The sequence below is a fragment of the Lissotriton helveticus genome, chromosome 4_1 (genome assembly GCF_964261635.1).
Source record: "Lissotriton helveticus chromosome 4_1, aLisHel1.1, whole genome shotgun sequence".
In the NCBI taxonomy this organism is placed as follows: Eukaryota; Metazoa; Chordata; class Amphibia; order Caudata; family Salamandridae; genus Lissotriton; species Lissotriton helveticus.
In genome coordinates, this window is record NC_136063.1 from 1,057,716,068 (window position 1) to 1,057,737,203 (window position 21,136).

General features: G+C 41.9%; 1 protein-coding gene across 6 annotated transcripts in view; it reads right to left on the minus strand.

The window, feature by feature from the left end:
• The window catches only part of CTNND2 (catenin delta 2), a 3,216,642-nt gene that overhangs the window by 1,508,811 nt on the left and 1,686,695 nt on the right, over nt 1-21,136 (minus strand). For all 6 annotated transcript variants that reach the window (XM_078687656.1, XM_078687653.1, XM_078687655.1 and 3 more), the window contains exon 8: nt 13,102-13,296. In XM_078687656.1, the coding sequence (XP_078543782.1) occupies nt 13,102-13,296 (195 nt within the window). The remainder of the gene's footprint in view (nt 1-13,101; nt 13,297-21,136) is intronic.

Consider the following 21,136-nt stretch of genomic DNA (forward strand, 5'->3'; position numbering starts at 1 on the left):
TGCTTGATTCCGGTCTGGGAAAGACATGGCTTGGTAGTTCGGACTGGACTGTTCCCATGAGGCACAGGGTCAGAGCTGATTTGCATATAGCCAGTGTCTAACCCAGGGTGGTGTGGAGAGCAAAAAAACGATGGATTCAGGCCCAGATCCTTGTACTGGGGTGAATGTATGACATTGTTCTACATTCTGTCCATCAACTGTGTTTTTTGCAATTTTCACCCCGAGTGGGCTGGGTATGTTCAGACGTGAGTCCCAGGCTCTCCACACCACTGGAGTCGAGCTATCCAGGCTGATGAAGGCTGATAGCCAGAAACCGGTCCTTGGATGCTTGATTCCGGTCTGGGAAAGACATGGCTTGGTAGTTCGGACTGGACTGTTCCCATGAGGCACAGGGTCAGAGCTGATTTGCATATAGCCAGTGTCTAACCCAGGGTGGTGTGGAGAGCAAAAAAACGATGGATTTAGGCCCAGATCCTTGTACTGGGGTGAATGTATGACATTGTTCTACATTCTGTCCATCAACTGTGTTTTTTGCAATTTTCACCCCGAGTGGGCTGGGTATGCTCAGACGTGAGTCCCAGGCTCTCCACACAACTGGAGTCGAGCTATCCAGGCTGATGAAGGCTGATAGCCAGAAACCGGTCCTTGGATGCTTGATTCCGGTCTGGGAAAGACATGGCTTGGTAGTTCGGACTGGACTGTTCCCATGAGGCACAGGGTCAGAGCTGATTTGCATATAGCCAGTGTCTAACCCAGGGTGGTGTGGAGAGCAAAAAAACGATGGATTTAGGCCCAGATCCTTGTACTGGGGTGAATGTATGACATTGTTCTACATTCTGTCCATCAACTGTGTTTTTTGCAATTAAACCTGTCACCAGCAATGAAAGATCAAATTTTCCGGAGGAGTTTGAGTTGGGCTAACCCAGTGGGAAAGTCTTTTTGGAACTGGGATACAAAAGATAACTTCTAGTCGAAAATCACTGCCATATTCTTTGGCATCTCTCCAGGGATAGGCGGAAAGTCAAGCTGCACTGGATAAAAGTCTGAGGAACAAGCAACAGAGGCGGCACCAATGCTAAGAACCTCGCTCTTGTAACTATTTAATTTAGGAAAAATGAGTAACATCTAAACTAGAACCCAACGAGGCAATCACACAGACTACCAGTGGAGTTGGACGAGGACAGATCAAATTTGAGCAGAAGCTGCATAGTGAAAAAAAGCATTCATTAGGCCACAGGGGGATTTGATGCATATACGAAATATTACAGTGATTTCCCTGTGGGTCATACTGAAGCACATGTAATTAACTGGACTATATAGTCTACTTAGAACTAGGGGTTATGACTGGCATATATCTATAAACTATTAATGAAAGAAGGTTAATTGGGAAAAAATGAGTATTGAATGAAAATGACAAGCTGATATTTGTGATAAAATATATTTATAGAAACACTAGCTGTTATTTGGGGACACAATTTGTGAGCATTAAGACGATATAATAAGATGACATTCGGGGAACCTTTTCTTTTACTATAAACAAAAGCATTAGGAGGAAAACCCAAAAGGTTTAATGTACTAATTTTAAATTGCATTTGACTATTACATGTATACAGTTTTTCTCATTCTCTAGCTGGTACTTGTACAAGTTTTTTTTATCCCAGCTTGAATTTTAGAATTATTTTCATTGTCTTGTATTACATAATTTAATTATCTGCAACATGAGAGCAATAGTCTAATGCACTTTGAGCACTGTACATGTGTTACTTATTTATTCATTATTTGTGGCTTTTAATTTGTTGCTTGGCTAAATGATGATGCGGAAACGTTTATGGCATGAATGACAAAATAAAGTTATTAAATATCAAATAAACACAAGCAAGAACTTGGGAAACAATGGTTGTCCTCTCAGGAATTGACTGCTATTCAAGCCAAGAAGAGAATTTGTTTATTTTCTACGAATGACAAGCTGATATTTTGGAATTTAATGAATACCTTTCCAAAACACAGAGGCCTACTCACAAGGTTAAATTTACACACAAATAAATCTAGACATATACATTTTATCTTACACTTTCTAGTAAATTTACTATATTTGGCTATTCATAATTTCTGAGTGTAAATGTACTACAAAGTGTAGACTTGCATGCCTTCACCCCCTGAAACAGGGTGCAGAACTAAATTTATAAGTATAAAATTACCAAGAGGAACTTTTCACATACATTTAAAAGAAAAATGTAAAATTGTAAAATAATTTATGCTATACATTAAGGTAAATTAATTTTTCTGATTTATTTTAAATGTACGACAACATAAAAAACTGCTACAGCATTTTTAACCTGATTTTGAATTGAATATTTCAATAATTTAAATATATTAACTTAAAATTATTTTCTAAAAATGTATTTTCAAAAATATTACCTGAAGTAAAATCTTTATTTGTTTATTAAAAGTTAGTTAACACTATGGAGCCGATTACGATCTCGGCCGTAAAGCCTCCAACCTTACGTCAGAGGCTTTCCGACCAAGATCGTCAGTCTCAATTCCGCCCACCTAATGACAATATAGGCAGTTGGAATTGAAACCGGCCTGTCTTTCCGACAGGCTCAAGGAGCCCGTCGCCAAGTCGGAGGCCGGCCCGTAATCTCAATGGACAGCGTTTACGCAGTTGGGATTATGATGCTTGGTATCCTACAGGCTTTCCATGCTGGGATTTTCCGACATTGAAAGCCTGTCAGAAAGTGAGTTTGGGGGCCCCTAGCAGGGCCCTCTTCTGTTTACGGCCGTCGGGTGAAGGCTGAGGTGCCCCCATGTTGATCTCTGCACCGTGTGGCAGGCACCCTGAAGGGATGAACACAACCTTCCATTTCCCTACAGGAGCTTGTGCTACGGCCGGTTTACCATTGACCACACCATTTCCATATCCGCAACGGTGTCCCTATGTGTGGAATTGTTTTAAATTAATATAAATTTTTTTTTAAAATAAAGTTTCATTTATTTTGAAATTACAAAAACTATATTAGAACATTTAATATTAATATAATATTTATTTTCTATTTACATATTTCTAACATTAAATTAAATGTATATATATTTTTAAACAATCAAAATATTATATTTATTTTTACATTATTTTCTATGATGTTGTGAAGTGCCTGTCTCTAATATTTTCTACGGGAGGATGTTGCAGTAGAAATGTGCTGGACTTCCTCCAGGTCTAAGTGGGAGTACGTTTACCACTGTTTTGGGACCTTTTTAGCTGTAGTAGTTTTAGAAGTGCAGTTTGTGAATAGGCATTGGCTTATTTTTTAATGACTGGGTGCACACCCCTCCCTAAACCCCTCCTTAGCCCTCCCTAAGCACCTCCTTACTCGCACTCAACCCCACCTATTCATTATATGTAGTTTCCATGTTCTAGCCACTTCCCTATCTTTTCCACATGTACTACAAAAACGTATACATACATGTGTGGAGATCTCCACAGTTGGGCTGGACTTCTGCACAGACAAGATAGAAGAGGTGGAGATGCGGACCGGGACACGTGCATTTGTAAACAGTATATTGTAGTGCCTTAGCAGTATTATTGTAATGCTGCTAAACTAACGACAAAATGCGGTTTGTGCATAGGCCCCTAAATGCTGATATCTGAGGAATAATTTATGATGATTTTGTGAAATGTAAATGTAAATGTGAATGTAAATGTGTGTTTGTATTTATATAGCGCACTTCTACCCAGATGTCTCGTAGCACTGTATTCATACCGCTGTGGAACCCCTCCTAGCTTTCCTGTGAAATGTCCACTCCTGGGCACCCCCAAGGTGAAGCCAGGCATCCAAGCACTGCTGGGGCCGTTGTGGAGATTAAGCAAGCTATTGCCCAGAGTCACAGAGTGGGACCCATGATTAGACTAGGCACCAAGGCGAGAACTATCAGGTCTGGGGAAATTGAGTCCAAGAGCCGCCAAGGCGGGAATTGAACCCTGGTCCCGGGCCAGACCTCTGCATCAGGGTCTGCCGCTCGAACCATTGAGCCGCGCTTTTGTGATATGTATTCATGATGTTATAGTATCATTTGATTGCTTGTAAAAGATCTCTTTTGTGGCTTTAGCTTTGTGATAGCTTTGAATGATTATGGGTCACTTCATAACTACTGTCTAAACCTGAGCGTGTTTTCTTTTGTTGCAGTTTCATATAGGGCAAACTCAAACTGAAGGTATCAGAGAGCATTACATGAGCACCAGTTGTATTACAGATGGATACATTTTAAGGGACAGGGAGATTTTGGGGGCTAATTACGGTGGAGGACGGATTTCAGTCCGTCTCTCATCGTTTCGTTTTTGGGACTGCACGCCTACAAGGCGGCGGTCCCACAGGGCAATTAGGATGTGGCCACCACCAAAGCGGTTGCATTGCCCATGTATTGTATTGCCCTCTGCAGCACCCGCCGCAAGACAAATCAGACACCCCACACATATCCCTGCACTACATGGTAGGCACCATGCAGTGCTTACCATATGGTGCAGGGATATGTAGGGGGGTACCATAGGAGCCTCCGAGGGCCTATGTCCTTGGCCCAGGGGGTTAGGGTGGCCCGCTACAGGCCTCCAAATCTGTCTCAGTCTGCCGTTTTGGTGCAGGATGACCACTGCAGAACAACCGGCAGAAAGGGATATTGTAATCTGGACGGCCCAATAGGTGGTCGGATAAGGACTACCTGTCGGGACTGTGGCGGTCAATGTTTCTGACTGCCAGATGTCCAATGCCACAATAATACGGCAGACGGATATCCCTGGTGAGATGGCCGAAGGATCACCACCGACAGGCTGTCAGTGGTAGTCCTTCGGCTATCGTAATGAGGCACTAAGTGATTTGCCCAGAATCACAGGATGTTTGCGCCACCCACCACCCTCCAACCTGGTGAGAACGGTGTAGCTAAAGTATGGTCAGTTTGCAAATCTGGATCTGTCTTACCTCATTCAAAGCTCTACTGTCAAAGGTGTTTGATTGTTTAACCATTGTATACTTTAATTTTCCAATGTTTCCCCTTCTCTAGTAAAATCTTGATTATGGTACACACTAGATGATTTAGTGAGAATTGGAAGGAAATGCTTTGTAAAACATATTAGGGCTTTTTAAAAAATAGCACATAGAGATTATTTGAGCAAAATTTCAAACATGTGGCTTTTTGCTAATTTTTTAGGACAAAATATGGAGAAGGTAGATTTTTTTTTTCCAAAACTTGTTTGGAGATTTAAGCTTACACAAACACCCCAAGGACGTCTGACCTACTTTAGCAGAACATAGACTATTAGAATCTTTCACGAGTGCCACGATCACCTGTGAAACAATTGACTCCTTTGTAATTTTTAAAACAAATTGTACTGTTAGCTGCTGCATTCTTTTGCCTAGTAGTTTTTCAACTATGTGTCTAAATCAATGCCCCAAACAAACTAGACCTCTACATGAGGGCTCAGCCTAAATTCCTTTGCGTACTTGTAAATTCACCAGGATGTTCTTGACATATCAATTGTGGACCTAGTTGCACTACCTACTATTTTAATTAAACATCTTTTTGCAACTCCTATACTGCACTTTTGTGAATTGATAGCATACTGGGAACTGCAGGTTGTGTTCATTTCTATAACTCTGGTGTCATAGCCAAATTTAGAATAAGTGCTAATCTCCGGTGCCTTCGTGGCTTTTAGTTTCATTTGTAAAAACGTTCCCTTTCAGAGTAGCAGGCATAAATGGCAGCAACACAGTCTTGTTTTTAGACCCAAGCATCCAAGGCACTTCTTTGGTACTTTATTCTATTTTCTTCAATCATCCTGCTCTGGTCCTTATTAATTCATATTTTGGCCTCATATGTTCATATCACATTCCAATAATTTAAGGACTGGTGCTCCATGGAGGTAGTTGCCCCCCGGATTAGCGAGTATACCAGAAGTGCTGTGTTGCCCATTGTTGGGTCTATCATCTGGGGCCTTTAAATAATATTGGCTTTTCTCCTCCAGCATTCAATATATGAATGTCGAAATAGTTTTGAATGTAATTTGAATTTATGACGTCCAACGCATTGCTATTTTTTATTGAGAAAAATCACCTTTTTCTAAATTTGCACAAAGATCTCCTTGGAGCTGAAAGTGTTAATAAAACACTGCTTCTCATTGTTACGCCTGCAAAGACTTTGAGGATGGATCCTTCAAGGCTAAAGCAGTGGTTAGGTCTAGAATTGGCGTTCATTCCCGCCTCATCTCCTCCTCCTTTTCTTACCCTAGAGTATACTAGCTCAGCACTTAATACATGTATGCATTTAATTCCATCATTATTTCCAGAACAATGATGTATAATTCTGTAATATATCATGCAAATAGCTTAGCAAAATAAAGGCCTTTCACCACATTCTGTAAAGCCCTAGGTGGACCTCTAGAGGTGATATTCCCTGACACTGCTAACATTCATGCGCTTTAAACCTATTTTGTCTAAACACTTACCCATTGGAGGTTTTATCGCTTATTATTGTGGTTTATATGCTTTGTCCCTTTTATGGTGTACTATGACTCCCTCAAACAGCGTATATATTAAAAGTTTCAAATTTAGAAATGAAAATAAAATAACTGCACGAAAAATTGATAGAACTATCATATATCATCGTTATGTCAGGCACATCTTTCACCTGCTTAAATGAACCTGCATAGTTCTAGTCTATCGTAGCTATCAAAACTGATTTAGGGCTATAAACATAAATGTTTCTTTGAGAGGGGTCTTACTAATCACTCCATAGCGATATTATTTGGTGCTTAAAACTAACTGAAATGCAAAATGAGGATACAAAAATAAGCAAGCAAGTTGAAATAACAAGCATTGGCAAAGCTAATAGATCGCTCCTGCGCCAGAGCTATTGACTAGCTGTGTAACTTTGTTTTCAAACAAAGGCAACGTTATTCTTCTACAATTATTTAGTGTGAACACAGCGGTGCGGTATTTTGGATTGTTATCAGAGATCCTGAAATTATTCTAAGGGACATTGCTTGTAGCTCGAAGCAAGACTGTTGTAAAAAGCGGTTCATTGACTTCACCAGGTATTTGTTTTGGCTTCAAATGGGACATAAACCAACATACATTTCGAACTGTAAAACTGTCCCAAGAGTTTTGGCTCAGAGGATGAAGCAGAGAGGTGTGATTACAGGCAAAGCTGCAGACTTTGGAACTGGGAAAGTAGATTAGAGTCTTGGAGTCAGCTGAGCATCTTCTGATTCTAGGCACAATACTTAATCTCCCCATATAGCAAATATGCATGTTATTTTGTGATTAAACAAACGACCCAGCTCCTAAAATGATTTAAATCCATCCCAACAGCGTGCACTGAAGAGTAGCGAAACCTCATGGTATGGGAGGGCCATATGTTTTATGCTTGATGGAGGCTTCTAGGTCCATGTCAAAGGTAGCATGTGCATACATGCCGGCATTTTAAAAGTGGAAAGTAGGAAATTTTTTAAAAATAATCGGGAGAATGTATTTGACCCACTGACTTCTAAGGGTGAAGCAATTTTAGGTGGGAGATAGCCAGAAGAAAGCTATTTTTGGCTTCAAAAATCGGGAATCTCTTGACCGAATCGGGTCTTTTGGCATGTATACACGAGTGGTTTTAACTGGTGGGTGGTCTTTCACGGGGTATTGGCACCTTAAGGGAAGTTCACAATCTAGTTTGAAGAAAATCACGAATTACACGTGGTGCCTAAGGGTGTAGAGCCCCACCCCTCTCTCCAAAGCGTGGCCTGTGCCAACCAAACAATAATATTACATTCCCCAGCACACACTTGACAATAAATATTATGAATAATTCAAGCATCCGGTTCATATCCACTTCTTTTATTGTTCTTCTTAATAAATTCCTCTGCTCTCAGCCAACACGTGTTTAGTCGCAACAATCCCTACTTCTTCAGGGCTCTAATCTCTGTGAGCACAACGCTGTCAATCCGGTGATAATTCCAAAACAGATAGAAATATTCTCCTTCAGTGTCCATACTAGGATATTAGAAGTTCCCAAAATCGTATCATGTATCTTATGCCGCAAAATTCCCTTGTTTAAACCTCCGACGGTCTCTCATTCAGACCCTTCGCTCCCAAAAAGTATACAAGGACCAGTGGGTCGGTCCAATTCCGAGTGGTTATAGCTCCTCAATACGAATCTCTATCCCCACAAGTACGCCGAGTTATAGTTTCGTTTGCATGAGTGCCTACCATTTGGTGGCTTGATGCTGTATTGGGGGTTTGGCGTAGCAATTAACAATACGGAATGGGTGGGGATATTTCATGCACATACCTTTGCAGTGTGATGTTTAACTTTACCACAATGTGCCCGCATTGCAAACGTATATGGATTTCAAATTAAATAATGTTGCACAGTGAGTTAAACACGGTCACGCCAAGAGAGAGAGGCCATGTTAAATAGATGCAGACATGTGATGTCATACAAAAACGAACCCTTGGTAATGAAAATGTTAATCCGCCGAGAGAAGCACTCCCCCACACTTCTGCTTGAACACCGTACCATGGCAACACAACATGCCCTGGACCCAGCAAAATCAAGCGACAATTTAATAGTACCTTCAACTGCATGATCTGAACAAGTATGAAAACATTCACAACAGTTTGCTGTTGGATAATTAACAATGGTAAACCTCCCAACACACTACTTATTGGGTAAGGTAAGTTCCGTGATTGTAATGAAAAGCTGTTTTGTTGCATGCATCCCCTCCCTATTTTCAGTAATTATGTGATGGATGAGAAGCCAGAAGTGCCCTCAGCCTTAAATTGGTAGGTCAATATGGCAGTGACAATGTTACATTCAGTGCAGTATCCCAGAATTATGCTTTTCTTTAATGATTGTTGCTCCATGTACATTTACATATATCTATATGTACACTGCTTGCATGTTAACACTCCTGTGGATGGGGGCAAGCTACCCGAGGCCCCCTATCCGCATGCCCCTGTGAGCCTGTATTAGAAGTGGAAATTGGTACTTGCTGAATATCAGTGCCTAATTTCTTCTGTTGAGTTTCAAACATTCAGAACTAGACACAATTATTGAGCTATTGTTTGTTGTATACACGGTGGCCTCCCCTGAACCATGCCTGGCATGTGTAGCATTTAGGGCCATCGAGGTGCTAGATGGGCACTGACCTCTTATGCATAAAGTTGTTTGCATTAACTGCAAACCAGACTAGAAGTAGTGCTTTACCTGAGCACTAGTTTACTTTAAACATGTTTTATTTTAGGCACAGGAATATGAAGTGATTTGCCCACAATCACAAGAGGGTGAGCCAACGCTGAGACTCAAACATGGTTCCCCGCTCTAAAGTAGCCAGTTCTGACAGTAGTGCCACATTCTCTCCACTGTGAGTTTTGCGCTGATGTTTCATGGCGATAAGCAAATAGATAAGATGCCTGGCACCCATGGCTAGGGAGGAGTGTTGCAGTAATGTAGACTTTTCTTGCTCAAATCAATACTGCACCTAGAGCTCGGTCCAAAATCATGTTTTGGCTTTAAAAAAAGAAAGGCAAATGGGATGCTTACTGATGTCATCTGTGATTCCCTATATTTGCTCAACTGTTTACTGCAGTGTGTCGAGTGCAGTAGCACGCATCACGGAATACTGAGCTGAGGCCGGGATTCCAGCATGGTTCCTTAATTAAGATGGTATCTGAAACAAACAAATGACTAGATAGGATCTTACAGAATTACTATACTGCACCTAGACAATCAATTTTAATGGGACCCATGAGATGATGTTGTTGCCTTCAGCCTAGTATACAGGCAGGACTTTTTTGATTTGTATACACTCCGCCTGCTCTGTGTGCTTCATACAAGGACTGGTGCCCTCTAAATTCTAGGAGGGCAACGAGAATATGAATAATGGTCATGTACATATTTTTGATATTCAAGTTCTTTCACTTTTCTATGTTTTTGTGATTCGTTAGTAATTTATGTTTTTGCGTGTATTTAGGTTACACTAGAAATGTGATGTGTCTCTCTATGCCATGATGAAATGTTTTTCAAAAAATTGTGAAACGCGTTTGAAATTAAAGTGAAATAAATCACAAGTACTTAGAATTGATTGTCTAGGTGCAGTATAGTAATTCGGTAAGATACTAGCTGGTCATTTGTTTGTTTCAGATACTAGAGTGGTCCAAGCCAGGTAGTAACAGGACCCAAGCCTTTTGTTGATAGCTCTGTTACTTAAGATGGTGGCAGCTCTCTTGCACATTTCAGAGATGTAAACTTGCTTGCAGCAATCGCCTGCCTTTTAAGCACTAACCTGCAAAATTACAAGGCATATGACCTGAAAGATGGGAGCAAAAATATCAATATAGCTCCTGGAACAGGAGGGGGATTAGAACCCATGCCCAGCTGGGGCTGATGTTCCAAAATGGTAGCAGTGGTGAAGCCTAAAACAAAGCAATACTTCAGATTGAACTGTCCTAAACCCCACAAACCCTGCTCAGCTAATAACCATTGAAGAGACTTTAAAAATACCAATAAAATACAGCAGGCTGGCTAGACATGCACTAGCAAGGATGGTGCAAAGACAAACAAGTGAAAACTTGAGCACTCGTGAAAAGCGCTGTTAACCAAAGAAAAAAATTGTCCTGAAAACATTTCCTAATGCGACAAGTGTAAGGTTACACGTAATGAAGCTCTGCTCCGTGGGAGGGACCAACCCATGGAAAGGAGGGACAAATAGGAAAGATTAGCCACTTGGAAGCATGGCTTTTTAAAAGACACTCACAGAAACAATTGAAAAGCAATGGGCGGGTTGCAAGACCAAAAAGTATAGAAAAGAGGATTTTGGAAGGTGCTAGAGAAGGGCAATGAATAGTGCCAGATGAGAGTCTGAAGCTCATTACAGCAGACATTAGATAAACTGCATGATAAACGCTTGTGTCACCATGTCATCAGACTGGAACGTTTGCCAGTTTCCCCCCCATTTGATGCACCCCATACGTTGGTATGATGATGAAATGATGATGATGATGATGAAATGATTACGCACTTGTATAGCGCACGACTACCCGTAGGCATCTCGGCACTTGTACGAATACCACCGAGGAACCCTTCCTGGCCTTTCCCTGTGAGGAGCCCACTCCTGGGCAACCCCAAGGTGAAGTCAGGCATCGTCGCCGTTGTAGAGATTAAGCAAGCTATTGCCCAGAGGTGCAGAGTGGGACTCATGAGTTGAATAGGCACCGAGGCGAGAATTATCAGGTCCGAGGAAATTGAGCCCGAGACCCGCCGAGGCGCGAATTGAACCCTGGTCCCGGCCAGACTACTGCATCAGGGTCTGCCGCTCTAACCATTGAGCCACACTTCTCTACTATAGAACTGTAGGGTCATTGGAAACCCTTTTATGATATGAAATTCATCAGCAGAGATCCTCTGTCAGAACCTCCTGAAACAGTCACTTCCTAATGGTCATGGGGGTAATTCACAAGCAAATTTAAGGTTCACTGATAGTAGGCCACTAAGGAGGTATGTCAAGTTTCTGTGCCTGGGCACATTTAACAGCAACCCAGCAGAGGACTCTACTGATCCATCCATGCCTCATAAGAGAGGGTGTGTTGAATTCAAAGACTACTCACTCCTGGGCAACAGTGCCCCCTCCCAAAGGAAGCAGATTGCACTAGCACACATACGGACAGGTGAAGCTAGGACCGAATGGCCTCTGTGCTGGCACACCCTCTTCCAGGCGTTAATCATGGACTTGGGAAGGAGAAAAAAAAAGAATACAGGATGGACTCACCCACATATTTCTTTGATTGCCTTGCAATGCACAAGGGCTGGTTAACATTCACTTTCAACCCCTTTGTGTTCTGTAGGCTTATTGCAATTGCAGAATATGCTTTACTGGGGTGTGGATCCCTTGACTAGCTAGACAATGCTGCAGAATTTAACTATGATGGTTAAACTGTAGAGTTCTTTTGGTACTGTTGGTGGTGTGAGTCATACAAGATTGTGGTGGTAGTTATGTTTTCAAACTTATCATGGTCCAGTATTTGCATGTGTATATCTACACAGTTTAGTCTGGCAACCTTCTGTCACATATGTTTATATCTGTTTTAATAGAATTATGAAGGATTGATTAATTTGTTTTATATTTTACATATTCAACTGCTAATTAACAAGCACTTGATTTTGACCTTTCTAGGCATCATTAATACACTCTGCTCTGTTAAATATTATCTTCTATTTCTTTTTACTTGCCAAGTTATTTTCGCCATTTTGTTCTATCTGGTTGGCAGTATTTACAGATGATGCTTTTTTTAATGTCTCTACTTTCCGTAGTTCATATTTTTGAGTGCGAGTTCCAGCTGTCTCTCCCTTCTTTACCAGCTCACGTGGTTTATTGTTCTAATATTATCATGACTTATTGCACTCTTTGCTTTCTCTTCCATAATGAGTCTCACTCTTTGTTGTCCCCTTGGTTCAAATCAGTGGTTTATCGTGAGTTATGTGTGCGCCCATTGTTTTGTAGCCCCTCGGGTCCATGGGCCCCTTGATCTCTTCCAGTGGTCGTGTGGCGACTCAAGAGGATATCATAGCCTAGAGCAGCTGCTTCATTGGGTAAGAGGTCTGTGAAAGATTGGAGTTAGGGAGCCTCGTAAAATGAACTATAGTAAATACTCAAAGGAATCCTGGCAGTTCGGGAAGACTCTCGAAACTCCGGTTAGTCTAGCTACAGTTCTTGTGTTTGTGTAACAAAACACATTACCATTTGCAAGCATTTTATGCTACAGACCAAAAAAACAGCTTAGGCAAGTAAATCAGACTAAACATTAGTTACTTGAAATACAACTGGATTCTGTTTCTACATTAAATACGGAAGCCATGTATTCCTGCACCGGAAGCCCCCTTTCAGGATGGAAGGTGGTATATGGGAGTAGGCCTCCAAAAAATCCAATAAGCGCTTTGCTCAGTGACCATGCTGATTTCATCTATGTATCCGGAAATGTAGGGTTACTAAATTCACAGAATGATAGGTGTACAGGTTCTTTTATCCAAATGTTGATGGGGGTTTATCTGGGAATGGAGATGCTCCCGTACCTGTGCTCGTGCGGTATGCTCCCGGATGTGCTGGCTGCAGTGGGTCTCCCTGGCTTTGACCGAGACTCCTCATAGGCGGCTTCTGATACACCCGATCCTCGTAAATAGGGTCTATGTGGTGCTCGGGAGATTGGAGTGACCGGAGATCCGAACCAAGGTGGCTGTGCTGGCTGGTGTAAGAAGATCGGGACCCGGCTGCAAACATATGCACAAAGAAAAACTTGCATCACACAACAAAATAAAAAATAAAACAGTTTTATTTAATCACAAGAAAACCTAGTAATATTATCTTTAGCAAACTCAGTAAATAGCAGATATCTATCGGTAAAGATTTTAGCTTATCAGCGTTGTCCAGCTCTCTGATTTTGCAATAACACTGCATTTCACACAACAAGCAGATGTGACAGAAAAATAAATATTGTGCAAAGCCAGTAAAATATTCATTCCCACGGGGATTACAACGATAGCGTGATGCATCAGAGGAAATTTAGAGGAAAGCAATGTGAGCCTGAACTGTGGATGAATACATTGAAAGAATGTGATCTATGTTTAACCGCATTATACCCTGACTCATGAATTTCGCCCAATGCTTCCTACACATACTCATTCAATTGAAATGGCATACCTCTGGAAAGCTCCAGCAGGGCTCATGATTGCAATGTATTTCATTTACAATATGATAAGCCATCTGCCTTTTGATGCTTTAATACTGCTTAAATGTGCTATCCATCACAGTTATTGGTATTCTTACCAATCATAGACAGGGTATTTTGGATACAGGCAGGTTGCGCATCATTCCCAAAGATTGTATTAAAAATGTTGGCTGAATGCCAGATCAGAGCACTAAGATTCAAATAAAATAGATGTCTGTATAATTCCGCCCTTTATTAGAAACCTGGGCGATGGATGTCCTGATACATCCAAATTAAAGGGTGCAATAGCAAAAGTTCGTCTAGCCAGTGAAACAGCCCAATAAGTAAAGTTCTCCAACAATGGTGGGCAGTGTACAGGAGTATGCAGGTTGCAAAAGGGAAACAGCTTTGTTACCTGCCGGGGGTGCTGTACCAGAATATATGACAAGGCATGCCACTCTCACTCGATCTACTCGCATGCAGACAGCTGGAGAAGAGGGCAGCAGCAGGAGGAAGGCACAGGGGTTTCTAGGGTTGTACTTCAATAGAACCAGGGGTGCAGTAGTCCTTTTAATCCTGTACACTAGAATAATATCAGCAGGGAGTAAGATTGGTCATTATGCTGCTTAGCTCCAGGAAATTAAACACCCCATCTGCTGTGTAAAGGCTTCACTACAGCAACCCCTTGGTCCCATGAGAAGCAATATGGACGGGGCAATTTTCCAAAAAGAGTACTATACCCAGCCTCTCCTATTTGTACATGGCATATCATTCACTGGTCCCTTATACAACTAGAATGGGTATTGCCATTTAGCTCCTCACAGAGTTTCAGTGGGTTTTGGTCAAGCTTCACACGCGGCCAATCTTTGTCAAGTGTCCATGAATTCAGACGAATAAACCCTGAGGAGCCATCCCCCAAAGGGGTAGGTACCCTTTATCACTACCCCCAACCGTGATCAGACAAGCCTGCCACACTTTAAAATAGTATTCTTTACACAAGCTCTTTTTAACCTTGTTCATTTGTTGAGCCAACCACAGAACTCTACGTCTTAACTAGATGACGGTCTCAAGTTGTTCCAACAGGTATAGTGACCAGCAACAGAGACCAACCACTACTTCCAGTGCGGCTGCCAAGTCATATATATGTCCAAGAAAGCTCCAGGCTGCTGCAGGTAGTTTCATTGCATCGAATCTGCCTACTATGCATATCTAAATCTCAGAGAAATATGCAATGAATGCCACAGTGACTGACATACTCAAATTCAAATTCAAACAGCTTTGTTCGGTGACAACAAGGCAAACACCATAAAAGCATACTAACACACATGTATCTAAAAAAGAGTACATTCTGACTATATTTAATGGGGGAAGATTGATTATGATAAAATATGTGCACATTTAAAGTACATGGGAACAAGTATACAATAAGATAGCAGGTCCATTTTTCGAAGATCCTTAAAATACAATCTACCACTAGCTCATACAATAAGGTGCAAGTGGAATCAGTGCAAAAGAATGCGATTAAAAATGGTATTACTCGTCATCTTGTTCATACAGCAGAACATCCAAAAGTGCATAATCTTTTCTTTTCCTAATTGATTTTTGTATGAAGCATATTACAGAGCTTTTAATTTTCATTGTGTCCAAGCTGCATATAAAATTAAACGCATCCTTATAAATAAAAATAAATTTTGTTTTTTAAATAGTGGTTTCAATACAGTTTTTCGGATAGCCGTATAAAAAGGGCAAAAGAGAATAAAATGCAAAGTGGACTGAGAGGTTTTACCATCACATGGACAGGGGGGCAAGATTCTGTGCCATTTCTCAGTTCTTGGGAAAGCAATTAAATAATGTAAGGTGCTCATCCTTAGCCTGGTCAGATAAAATCTGTGCTGAACGTTCTGGACCAGGATAAGATATAACTGAGTGCCCCTCATGTATGGACGTTCACAGTAAGCTGCCACTGTCTGTTTTTGCTTAATCGTCATATCCCTGTCAAGTTCTATGGCAGCAAGATATCTCAATTTCAGGTCTCTTTTACTATATTCTTGTATGCTTATGGGGTCGTCTGTGCGTATTTCACATTTTGTCAAAAGATTAACAATGTGACACAACCATGGTATTTTCATACCATGGTCTAATGCTAGACAATCTATAACTAAATCCTTAGAGAATTTTAGTTTCTTCCTTTGTCCATAAGCCATGCCAGAGTGTAAGGGCAGCTATATTGAGGGTGTCACTTAAATATGGGACAGACAATTCTTTGTGTACGATCATGTTTGCGGCCGCACTAGGGACTGTCAACAGTCTTTTTAGGAACTTATTTTCATTAGTTTGAAGGATTGTCGTATTTGCTTTCCCCCAAATGGCAGCTCCATAATTAACAAGATCAAAAAGAAAGAGAGTAACCCTTTAATCCCAAGGGAATAGGGTAAGTCAACAAGTAAAACAAAATTATTCCCTTGGTGATACCTAAATATGGAACTATTTCCTACCGACTAGGCTCCATGGTTTTTGTAGGGCAACTCCCAATGCGAATGGCTGGGTCCTTCTCCAAATGGTCCTCTATTTTGGCTAGTCTCTGATCTATTGCCATTAATCTAGACATAAGAGGATCAATTAAAGCCATGAGCTTTGCTTCCATTTGGTTAAGAAACTCATCTTTGGCCTCTATAGAATCTAAATTTCGCAGGCCAAGCTGATCACTATCAGTTCCCTTTATACCCACTCCGTCTTGTTCCTTCTCAGCTGATGGAACTGAGATCCCACCCCTCTCTCAGGCCACACTCTTATTCTTAGCTAGTTTTGCGGCCTGTAGACTAGCTTTTGGGGCACCCAGCGCTTTCCTTTTCTTTGCCTGACCATTATTTCCTGGGACAACTGCTAATTTTTTCTGTCTAGTACAAACATTAGTAGTATTGACAACAGAGACGGATGATTTACTTGTTTCATTATCCACATCTGGGACACCTAACTGAGAACTATCTATAGTGATTTGTGATGAATCTGGACATATAGTTGAAACTGTATTACAATCTTTAAAAGCAGTTTGTCCTATATGTGGATTTAGTGGATCAAGTGAAAGCCGCCTTTCTGTTATCTCAATTTCATGCATAAGTACAGATTCCGCTCAGCTGAGAAAGACAACTAGAGTCCCTACCACTCCCACCCCCCTTTGCGTGAGTTCTAGCTCATTCCCAATCAAGAATTAGAAAGCAATACAATATGGGAGTCTATTTGTGCCAGATATTAATGATCTTAAGCAAGTTACAACATCCCCTTCAATCCAAACGATCCTTGACAATTGCTTACTCAACGTCCTGGGATAGATGTTAAAGGGGGGCCCCAGCCCAGCCTCTTCCAGATGCTGACGGGCGTGGGACGGGCCCGCCCTTGGCCTGGGCTTCGCCCAGGCAGTTCCCGCGCGCGTCCCGCAGTGCGGGAGGCTCTCCTTCGATTGAACGACCTCAACGCGCTTTCCTGTGGCGTGGTCAGTGTGCGCGACTAGGGGCTGCCGGGAACTGTAGTCCTGGTCCTGAGGCGTGGTGTGGCTGACAGTTTGGCAGTTCAGCGGGCTAAGGCAGCGTCATGAGTCCCCAAAAGGTGCAGCAACAATGAGGGCAAGATCAACAGGTAAATCCCGCGCTGCGGGAGGCTCTCCTTCAATTTAACGGCCTCCCAGCCCTTTCCTGTGGCGTGATTAGTGTGAGCGACTAGGGGTTGCCGGGAAATGTAGTCCCGGTCCTGCGACGTGGCGTGGCTGACAGTTCGGCAGTTCAGCGGGCCAAGGCAGCGCAGTGAGTCCCCAAAAGGTGCAGCAACAATGAGGGCAAGAACAACAGGTAAATACTCGTCCTTGAGGTACAGTGTCCTATCTAAAATTATGCCCTGCTTAACCAATTTGTATGTCCGCCTTTAATCAAACCCTTCATATTGATTAGTTATGTTTGAGACAAGTTTTAGGGCATGCAATGGTTGGTGAATTTTAATATATCGAATCCGTGTGGAAGGTGATTTCAACAGTATATGGCAACAGTATATGCTCCAAACAATTGACAGCTAGCTCCAATTTGTTTACCTGAAAACACAACAATCCAAGGCTAATAAGGAAAGCGAAAGCTCTTAAACGTTACCCAGGGTCTCCTAATAATAATATCTTATAAGTCGAGAGGGAAGGCACTAGCCAAGAAAGGCCACACAATAGCCAGGCTGGACATGGAATGGTTTATGCATACACTACATATAAGGAGAAACCAAGACTAATCTGGTATGTGTTCTACATTTCCTCAATAAGACCTGTGTTAAGCCTGTGTATAGTGGAGTCTCAACCAGAAAAATCTGACAGAGGAATAAGGCTGCTTCCTAGCACTCTTTGGAGGAGGACCCTTTCTGATTCTAACCTTTAAATTCTTCTTCTCTCAGCACTAAGGGTATCCTTAGCTTTAAGGGAAAGATTACATGACCCACATCATAAGACGCAATCTACTCGACTGTCATTTGTGGTTTAGCTTTCCTAGGTAAGTTTTTCCTCAACTGTAAAAGAAAGTTGCCAATTGGGTGATGAAAATGTAATGCCAGGCCGATACAATAGTACCTACCTTTCAGGATAGTTCTAAAAGTTATGTACTACAGTACGAGTTGTGTAAACCGTGTGGGCAAATTCCTCGCCTAACGATTGCATTACAATCTCCTCTACGACCTTGTTCCACCTACCATTACGGCATTACCCTGACTTTTTCCGGATGATACCTTCCCGGCCCTCCTGGGCAGACCACCCGGGAGCTGAGACTACTTATTTTGTTGTATAATGATTCTACCTGTTTTTATCCCATATGTATCCGGAATTTGAAAGTTTTTCCGGCACAATGTACCCAACCCTTTGTATCCCATTGATATCCTCCCCTCCTAAATCCTTTGTATACTACCCTTCAATCCTGTAAAGCGCTCTGATACCCTCATGGGTCTGATTTGCACTCTATAAAACTTTAAAATAAAGGAATAAGCGCAGGCTCGATCTTTGTGAACGACAATGATAAATGCATGAAAAGGTGAGCCCTCCTACAGACCAAAATATATTGTATTTCTTCAGTGAAATCTTCTGTGGGACTAGGGAAACAGTCAATCTCTCATAACCCTAACGTAAATGTGAAAATAAACAGTTTAGTATGAACAGCGATTGCTCTTCTCATTAAATTCTGACTCCATGTAGCTTTTAAAAGCAGTTCTTTCTTGGGGTGTCTTACACATCAAACGATACGATAAACATAAACAAGTTCAGTACTTTACAAATCCACAAAGTCCAGATAGCAAGAAATATGAACGATAGGACTTTTTACTCCCGTCCAAAGATTATGAGGCAAAAACAAAACTGCATAAAGGATTACAAGGGGTGAGGAAAATCACATGGGGAAAGAGCAATCTGCAGGTAAAGAAAACATAATCTGGAAAGAAAACACTAACATTCAACGACTAATAAGACAATCAACAACCTATAATACAATCACTCCAATAGAGTCTACACTCAACAGTGCTCTCTGTCCATATCAATAAAATGTAAGGAGGGTAAGAGACAACAAAGCAGTGGGTAATATTTTGTCTGGTTAGTAGGGGTATACAGTCAGTAGTGTAATTGATCATGTCTCATTTTGTAGGCTCATTCAGGAAGCCCCCTGTATATTTTCAAACATATCCATCTTGTCATTAACCCTATTGATAACAAGTCACTGCATGTAACACCTCAGACCTTTATTCTTCATATGTAGGTAATCTGGTGCACCATCAATGTCTCAAAATACAGACCTGGACTTCCACCAAAGATATCAACATCCACCTGCGTTTTTGATTAGAGAAACCTATAATGTCTGTTACGTCATTCAATATAGGCAGTTGAGCCAAGATAGTTAGAGGGTTGTCACAAGCAGAGATCATTGTATGCTTAATGTCGGGTCAATATTTAGTTAGGTTAGTGCAGTTCCATAAGATGTGTAATAAACCACAGTGTGGCAGTGAGCATCTTCACCAGTGCAAGAATGCTAGTGTGGCAGTAAACCCATACTATATCCAAGGGTTGCACAATTAAGCATAAATTGTACTGAAAACAAGAGGCAAAGCTGAAGGAATGCCTGCCACGGGCTCAAGTTATTCACACCTGAGTCATCAGCGTGTTGGGTTACACGTTGAAGGGAATTCACTGGCTGATGAAGCCGCCAAGGCGAATGTGCGAACTGCTGCTGTTACTGCAATCACTCGTTCTAGCACGAGGGTCGACTGAGACATAATGATAGCTGTCAACGCCTCTAAAAACGGCTCTGCAGTGCAAAGGGCTTTCCACTCAAGTACTCCTATAAATTAGATGTGCAAAATACACCGTATGCTCATATTCCAGGAGTGGGGTATCGAGTTATACCAAACAAGGATCGCAGATTAGGTTTGATTCTAGCTGCACACGAGGGTTTGGGCTCAGCACACGCAGGAGTCACTGCTACAATTCCATTGAAGCAGCGATACTGATGGCAAGGTTTGTCTAAACAACTAAGGGTTATGTCCTAAAGTGCGACATCTGTCAGCAGATTGAAGGTTCCGCCATCACACGGACACCGAAAACACCACTAATCATTTCAGGTAGACCTCTCACATGTGTCTATTTGGACCACTGTGGCCCCTAAATTCAGATGGGGCCTACAAGTACATCTTGGTGGCAGCGGATTCATGCTCTAGATTCCTATGGGTTTGGCCCTAGCGCTCGGCTGACCCCCGAACTGTTATGAAGGATTTGCGAGTCTTCTTCCGGGCATATGCAATTGGCACGTTACACTCGGACCGTGGCCCTGCATTTAGCTCATGGGCTTACAAGTAAGCCATGGGAAGTATGGGTGTGGCCTTGCCATACTCCTCCCCCTACCATCCTGAGGGAAAGTCAGTGATGGATAGGAAAAACTGGGACCTAAAGCAATCCTTAACAGCAAGGGTATTAGGTGCGGGCGGCAATTGGGTCAATCACCTGTATGGGGTCCAGAGGGCACTTAAAAACATACCAAGAAAATCCTTGGGAGGACGTACACCCTATGAGATCCTGTTTGGGACAAGACTGCGGCTACCTGACCTCGATTGTGGTAAAACCATTTGAATTGAGTAATCGTTTGGCTGCTTTACAGGAACTCAATGAATTCCGCCCATTACAAAGTAACGTCCAAGTAAAGCGCACTGCCACAGTGGAAGTGAAACAGATTCCGGCAAGGCCTGTTTGGGTCCCGAAGATTGGGTACCTGGTCAGAGAAAAGATTGTGGACAAGAAGGGGTTTGGGCCATCTTACAGAGCACTCGTACCTGTCCTGGCAGTTGAAGGAACAAGAACAGTACTTCTTTCGCCACTTGCCGGCAAAAAAGAAAGAAGATTTGTCTCC